Source organism: Malurus melanocephalus, unplaced genomic scaffold, assembly GCF_030028575.1.
Source record: "Malurus melanocephalus ecotype Western Australia unplaced genomic scaffold, MMel_1.1 scaffold_646, whole genome shotgun sequence".
Taxonomy (NCBI): domain Eukaryota; kingdom Metazoa; phylum Chordata; class Aves; order Passeriformes; family Maluridae; genus Malurus; species Malurus melanocephalus.
Genome location: NW_026623878.1, coordinates 268348 through 276250, shown reverse-complemented (window position 1 = coordinate 276250; position 7903 = coordinate 268348). Strand labels below are relative to the sequence as shown.

At 34.6% G+C, this 7903-nt stretch overlaps 1 protein-coding gene across 3 annotated transcripts in view; it reads left to right on the top strand.

Annotated features, from left to right (window-relative positions):
- DICER1 (dicer 1, ribonuclease III) overlaps positions 1 to 7096 on the top strand; it is a 65354-nt gene extending 58258 nt beyond the window's left edge. For all 3 annotated transcript variants that reach the window (XM_057383632.1, XM_057383633.1, XM_057383630.1), the window contains exons 27-29: positions 1655 to 1817; positions 1914 to 1989; positions 2286 to 7096. In XM_057383632.1, the coding sequence (XP_057239615.1) occupies positions 1655 to 1817; positions 1914 to 1989; positions 2286 to 2451 (405 nt within the window). In that variant the 3' untranslated portion in view covers positions 2452 to 7096. The remainder of the gene's footprint in view (positions 1 to 1654; positions 1818 to 1913; positions 1990 to 2285) is intronic.
- Positions 7097 to 7903: the final 807 nt, after the last annotated feature.

Sequence of the window (7903 nt, the reverse complement as noted above, 5' to 3'; positions counted from 1 at the left end):
TTTTTTTTTTTTTTTATTTAGCAATTTTTTTTCCTGGTAAACAATTAAATACTTTAGGAATGAAAATGCTTGAGTCACATATATATGTTCACAGCCCTTGCACTCTGTTGCAATGTGAAAACCATGTTTCATGGGAAAGATTCTTTAAACATTGAATAAGAATTTTGTCACTGAATTAGATAATGTAAATTACTTTGCATTAGAGGATCAAACTCTTATCTCTTGTTTTCTTCACAATGTGAGTGAAAAAGCTAGGAACTTACTTTGAGAGCTTATAGTAGTGATTTTTGCTTTGTTCAGTTTTTGCTAGTATGCAAAAAAGCTTTCACCAAAGTTGCAACCAAATTGTGTGATAGCTGTTTCAAATAAAATCCTTGTTTCACTCTCCTTATGCCTGCTCCCTATCTTGGTCTGGCACTGAATTACTGAAACTCTTATTTCATCACTTAATGTGAGAGTCTTTGTTTCTGCAGTTCATGCCAGCTAGACTGGTTTCCATGTGTGTCTCCACATCATCTGCTTTTCTGTTTTTTCAAATCTCACACGTGAAACATCTGTCCCTTGCCTTACGGCTCGTAGTTTCTTTCTTCTTCTGTTATTTCAGTATAAAGCAAAAGTACTTCAGTTTACTCTTGGTATGAAGTACACTATTCAAAACAGTTGAACTTGGTTTTTAAAGTCAAAATTCCCATTTGGATTGCTGTATATGTCAGGTCTGATACTTGCTTGATTTATTTTAGATAGAAATATTGGGTGGAATGTGTTTATGTAGTATTATGGTCACTCTTAAGAGGACTGAATTGGATTTTAAACCCCAAATGGRGTGAGAGGGTAGCTGCTGGGAGAGAAGACTGACAGAAACTTATTTCTCTTTACGCAGAGTAGCATAATGGTCAAAAACTTTGTTTTCGAATTACTTTGTTTGGAGTTAGGCAAGTGTAGATTATGTATTTTTGATCTATTTTGGTAAAGGATTAGATTCGTTCAAGACCTTTAAGACATACATTCAAAGTTTATTTTTGCCTATGAGAATGGTCTATTGTCTTAAATTGGTAGCATAGAAGAAAACACTGCCTGCTACATTTAAATACCTAAGTGTGCATGTTACCTCAGTCTGGTGGTGTTGTTTTTCAGTTATTAATGGTTTAGTGCTTGTTTCATGCTTGTCTTCAGGGGTTAATAAGGTAAGGAAAGGTACATACAACTTTCATCTAGAGACTGGACTTACAGATTTTAGAAGTCTTTTTCTAGGAGATATAAAATGTGAACTCTTCCTTTGTTATGGGTAGYTTTCTGTTATTAACTGACAGAAAAGTCTGGTTCTAATTGGAAAAAACAACCGATGGTAAAATCCCACAGAATTATCACAGAAGCAGTTCACAATGCATGAAAGTTCCCTGAACACTGTAGTGTTTGGGAATTTTTTTTTCCACATTTGAAAAATGATATAACCAGCAGTTTGGTTTCACTGGGGAATAAAAGAGCAATTTTGCTGTGGAAAGTTGTCAATTAAAAACTTRAAGCAGCGCAGGATATAGGATGTAAGAGCTTACGTTTCTGAAGATCTTTGTTCTACTGTAAGTGAAGAAACATTTCTCTCTTTTCCCCTCCTTCTCTCTCCCTCCCACCCTTGTATTTTTTTAATTGCACACAGCTCAGAAGATCTGAAGAAGATGAAGAAAAAGAGGAAGACATTGAAGTACCAAAGGCCATGGGGGATATATTTGAGTCCCTTGCTGGTGCCATTTATATGGATAGTGGAATGTCTTTGGAAATGGTTTGGCAAGTGTACTATCCAATGATGAGGCCACTAATAGGTATTGCCAGTTTTCACAAAATTATTAATAATTAAGTGCTATCTGCTATGAAAAGAACAAAGCAAATTTTTGTTTCTCGCTTTTTTTTTCAAATAGAAAAATTTTCTGCTAATGTGCCCCGTTCCCCAGTGCGAGAACTGCTGGAGATGGAGCCAGAGACAGCCAAATTTAGGTAAGACTATACTCTCTTCAATACATATTGACAGAAAACATTTCTAAGCTGTGCTTCATGAACTACTGAGATCTTTTAAATGTCACAAAGTACTTGTAATTTCTTTTGGACTAAGCAGCTAACACCATCATTGTGTCCACTGTTCTTTCTTTTTTTTCCTTGGATGGCTTTCTGAGAAATGTAATGATTTAGGTTTAACTTTACTGCTTTAACTTGTGTAGAAAAAAAAGAATGTAGGTCTCTTAATTCACATTTACTTGCTAGGCAGTAAGTAATTCTTGTGTGTATTTTTGCAGTCCTGCAGAAAGAACTTACGACGGAAAGGTCAGAGTTACAGTGGAAGTTGTAGGAAAGGGAAAGTTTAAAGGTGTTGGCAGAAGCTACAGGATTGCCAAATCTGCAGCTGCRAGAAGAGCACTACGAAGCCTCAAAGCAAATCAACCTCAGGTCCCAAACAGCTGAGACTCCTCTTAAAAATAAATGAAATGGGGAAAAAAAAAAACATACAGATAAAGCAAATTTTAAAGAAAAGTTGATGTTGAGAGGAACAAATTGGAAGACAGAATTTAAAGTTTGTTTGATAACAGAATAGATAACAAAACATTTAACATGTATAAAATTTTGGAACTAATTGTAGTTATAGTTTTTTGCGCAAACACAATCTTGTCTTCTTTCCTCACTTCCGCTTTGTTTAATCACGAGAGTGCTTTAATGATGACATTTAGCAAGTGTTCAGAATAATTGTTGTCAGGTCTTTTTGGTTTACTTTTCTTGTCAGTACAGCTTTGCTTAGTATTAGAAGGCCAGGGAGCTTATGCCTAATGCAGTTGCTAGATTTATATATAGTAATCTTGAAATTCTTCAATCTGTGCACTAGTGCCAGTCATAAAGCAGTTGATAAACTGTGCTGGATGATTGGGTATAAGAAAGATTAAGTGTGCCAGTATTCTCCTTTTTATTTTCTTTTTTTTTTATTCTCTCCATGTCATCTTTTTACCTTGAGATGGCATTCCCAATCATTATTGCACTTATTTGTTAGGGACAGATTTTAATTGAAATGGCTGGCATACTGGTAGAGTGAAACTTAGGTTTCCTTATGCCACACAGTCTTGCATAAAAAAAGGTTCTTGCCTTAAAAATAAATAAACCCTCATTAATAATCTTTAATTTCTGATCTTTTTTGGAACAAACTGTTTTACATTCCCTTCATTTTGTTATGCATTTTACAGTGATACAGCTCTATATTTACAGTACAACTCATTACTATAGCTGTGACTTATTACAGGATTATAATAGAAATTATATTCATATATATGTAATTAGGTTATTTTTAACAGTTCTGAGGAGGTGGTTAGTCTACAGTTTTTTTTATACCATAAACGAAATATGGTCTTTGGTTAAAATTCCAATTTTACACAAACCTGCAAGTTAGATAGTTCCAATACTGGAAACAGCAACAAATAATTGCACAGTGCAAACTGTCACTAACAAAATAACCTTAGACATATCACACCTAAGATATGCTGCAGATTTTATAGTCAATTGGTTACGTATTTAACAAACAGAGCACCTTTACACTTAGAGATATTTCCACGTAAATTTCTTACTGTACTTTTCAGAGTTGCATGCATATTTCATCTACCAAAGCTGTGCTGTTAAATAACATGAAAGTTGATGTTTGAGATATAACTGCCGTACTTTTGATACATCTGTGATTTAGGTCCTTAATTTAGAGAAACTAGCTCATTGGTGTTTTGGTCTACTGGGTGCGTGGGGGGAAATCATACTTTTATTTTTTAGGCTTTGCCTATACTTCTTTAATTAGATTTTTGTAGGCACTCTTCACTTAAATACCTCAGTTCCTTTTTTCTTTTCTTTTCCTTTTTGTTTTTGCATGCATTGGGTTTTTTTCTGTTTTGGTGCTATGTTTATATATTATGCTTGAAATTTTAATTTTTTGCACTGTAACTATAATACCTCTTAATTTACCTTTTAAAAAAGCTGTGGGTCTCGTATTCCCACCAGTATCAGTAGAGGTTTGCTGCAATTTTGCCCTGTTAATTATGCTTGAAGTTTGAGAAAGCAGAGCAAGGTGTTTTTTAACGTTTTCCAGCACAATAGTTTGAACTTGTTGCTGTGTCTTATGAATTAAATTACAAACAAATACTGTATTTCCTGCTTTTAAACCCTATTCCTTTCCTCACAAATGCACACTAAAACAAAACAAAAACTGTCAACTCCTGCTTTCTTAACAAAAAAAATAAATGCCTTAGTGACAAGGGGCAGACATTAAGCTTTTCTGAAATACAGTTTTCAAAAGTTCATGTATTTGCTATCTCAGTCACTTTTCATTCAGTGAAAAGGACCATTCTTGTATTTTAAAGCTGCTTGTTATTGGAGTCAGACCAAGAATTAAAATACTGGCTTATAAAAAAGTCTAGTATTCATTTGGTACTTCAGTCATGAAAATGTAACAAGAAGATACAAGAACTTCAAGTGTAAATGGTGATATGGAACAATAGAAACATGCAGTCCAAATTTTCAAATGTAGATTGCTTTGCATTAGCTGTTTAAAAAATCTAAAAAAAAAAAAAAAAGTCATTTATTTAAGCTATAACTTGTTCTTTGTAGGACTGAAGTTTTTTAGCACAAGTACATGATTACTGATGCCAACAGTTCTGTCCTTCTGGCCAGACATCAATCAGCAGATTAAATCAGACCATCTAGAAAGTCTTAAGTASTTTTAATTGCATTTGAAAAATTAAAATTTCAGTTATTCTATGAACARCTAAAATTCTTATTGATTGTTACAAGGTAATAGATTCTCAGGGGTTTCAGGTAATCGTTAGCAGTGAAGTGGTTACGGAGTGTTTGGATGCAGAGAAAATCAGCTGAACTTACTCTGTGTTTCAGAACAGTTTAATGATCACTTTGTTACTAGATAAAGCGTCTGAATTGGACATCTGAAATGTGTAGTGGCTGACTATAAAGTAGTTTCTGCTGCTGATGCATTTTTAAATGCGTTTTAAATGCCGTGATTTTTTCCAGTGTGACCTCATTGAAATACTTTTTATCCTTTGAGACAGAAAATCCATATTAGTTTCCATGTAATACATCTGTGTGTTTTACCCTACAGTTGATATGATTTTGATACTGGACAGTGTATGCTATTAAAGACCTAAATCTGATCATTTGAAGATTGGGATAGAAATCGCTTGATGTGCTGTGAGCACAAGTGTAAGCGGACTGTTGCAGCCCATCTTCAAAAGCAGCCACACAAGCTCATCATAAATAGTGTGGTGTTTAATTGGCATGAACCTTGGGGGTTTTTATCTAAGTCCTGTTATACTGTACTTTAAACAGTCCTCCTAACTATGCTGCGTTTTTATTTTTATGGCTTTTTTTTTTGCGCTGTTCTGTTCATGTAGCACAAATAAGCATTGCACTTGGTACCATGCTTTACCTCATTTCAAGGAAAAAATGCTTAACAGAGAGGAAAAATGTGGTTTGGCCTTGCTGCTGTTCTGATTTAATGACTTTGAAAAAGATAGTTTTTAATGCCTGCAATGTGTCATTTACTTGCACAACTTAAATAGGTCATTTGTAACGTCTGTGGCATTTTTACTGTATGTGGAAAAATACAACAAAGGTGTAACAACTCTTGATTGTATTTTAAAGCTATTTTTCTACGACATCATTTTACTGTTAGGTGAAGTAATTAAAATTAGAATGACCTCTGACTGACACTCCAGTAATTATCCTGAACAAACCAACATTTTACATGTATGATGTAGTTTTTGGGAGAAGACAGCCCATACTAATTTGGTCAACTTCAACTACAGTTTGGTCTGAATATTGAGTGCCCAGTAGTGACTTCTGAAGTGTTTGTTCAGCTTGATGCTGCTAAATCCATACAAAAAAAGCCTACTATTTTTAAGTCTCATTACACTATAGTAWGTTGCAACTGCCAAGTACAGAATTTTAGCAAGAACCAGTTTTGGTGCTGGGGAGGAATACAGTGGTACCCCAGGGATGAGGTACCAGATCCTCAGCTAGTGCAAATTAATGAGGTATCGTTTTAGTTAATGGAACTGCATTCATTTACATTCCTGAAGATCTTGTGCTTATATGTATGTTGCAGAGTTCCAGTTTTCCTCCTTGTGAGCAAATACAGAACCATCAGCTGAATAATGTGGGGGGTTTATGTTACTGCATATGACATAACATATGCTACATATTCTATGCATTTATCTGTACAGAAAATGAATTCTTTGTATCCCAGTCACAGCAGCACATGCAATCCAAAAATGACAAATAGCATTGTGGTCTGCTGTGATACTGCACTTGACTCTGACAGTATTCTGGCTTTGTTTTGGATGGGGTTCCCCATGAAAACATTYTCATGGAAATCTCTATATTTATTACATTAGTGAGGCAAGAAGCATTTTGATTTTTGGTACTTAATTACTGACATTGATCCTTTTTCAATTGCTGTAATATTCAAGAAGTTAATTTCTTTGCTTTCATATTAGATTTTAAACTTAAAACACTACAGTTCATGACCATTAAATGTAATCTAAATATTGGCTATAACTCAATATGAATTATGTTAGCAAATACCTAGAGGTCATTGTAGTATACTCCACTAGCAGTTAAAATTAACTTCTATCAAAGCAAACTGCATTTCTTAAAAATAAATTTTATCCAATAAAGTCCTTGGGGTTTTCCCTTTTATTTGAATGGCAACCACAGACTACTTTAATTGCTTTGTAGATGCACTCAGAATTTACTGCAGCAGCAAGTTGGGGAGAAAAATGTTCGTGAACAATAATTGGAAATTGCAGGCATTTTTATTGTAAATAGTGTGACTGAAAAGATGGTTAAAATCAACTAGAATGAATAACAAATATAATTTGATGGACAATAAAATATTTACCATCACATGCTGCAGCTGTCTTTAAGGGACATAAAATGTAATTCATTCATACTGTAATCATGCTGCAGAAGTTTGCAATCTGCACCTTATGGATCACAATTACCTTTAATAGTTTTTTGTAATAATTGTAGCTGAGTATATCTCCAATAAAGTTATGGTCTGTTCACCTTGTATTGTCGTTTTTCTTTTTTTTAAATTCCTGCTAATCTCTCCATAAATCTTCTCGAGTTTACAAAAAAATTGCCGTTCAGTCTAAATAAAAAAAAAAATTGTGAAAACATTTGTGAAAACAATATTTCTTGACCTTGTTTAAAGAAAAGTCTGCTTGTCTCCTTCCTCTGATGAATGAACTGTCTTCATAGCTCTGTGAAGACTCTTAAGGGACACTCAGGTTAAAAAATGATGGTGTACGTGGTATGATTTGATCTCTGTGTTGACTATTATACCTGCAAAATGTCTGTTGGAGCTGGGAGGCCCCTGAGCACAAGGGTTGTGTATCACAGGTTTGCATGACTGGTTCTTGCTTTAAGAATAATATGTTAACATGAGCTAATAGTCACCATTAATAACATCAGTTTCATTATTTTTCTGCTTTTTCTTTGTGTTTTGCTTATCTGGAACATTGAAAGTGTGTTTGTAAAGTTTCTGACTGGCACAGGGATATCATGTATATTTTGTTGTCCCTAGTCAGACCTGCAACACAAAGATCAGGAGTCTTTCTGAAAACTTTGCAATGCAGCCGTCACTTGTTTGGCAGCTGCAGTGGGCAACTTTTACTGCACATTTACTGCACATAACCTGAAGTTATACAGGTAAGCCTGCTGGGCTGCTGGTAGGCATGGTGATACCTTATTCTGGCATTTGGAGGAGGGCCCCATAAGYTCCAGTGTGCAGGCTAGTAAGGATGACAGCACAACTCCCACCTCCCCAGTTCTAGCAAGTGAGTCAAATCAGAAAATTTTCCCAAAATTTTCTGCA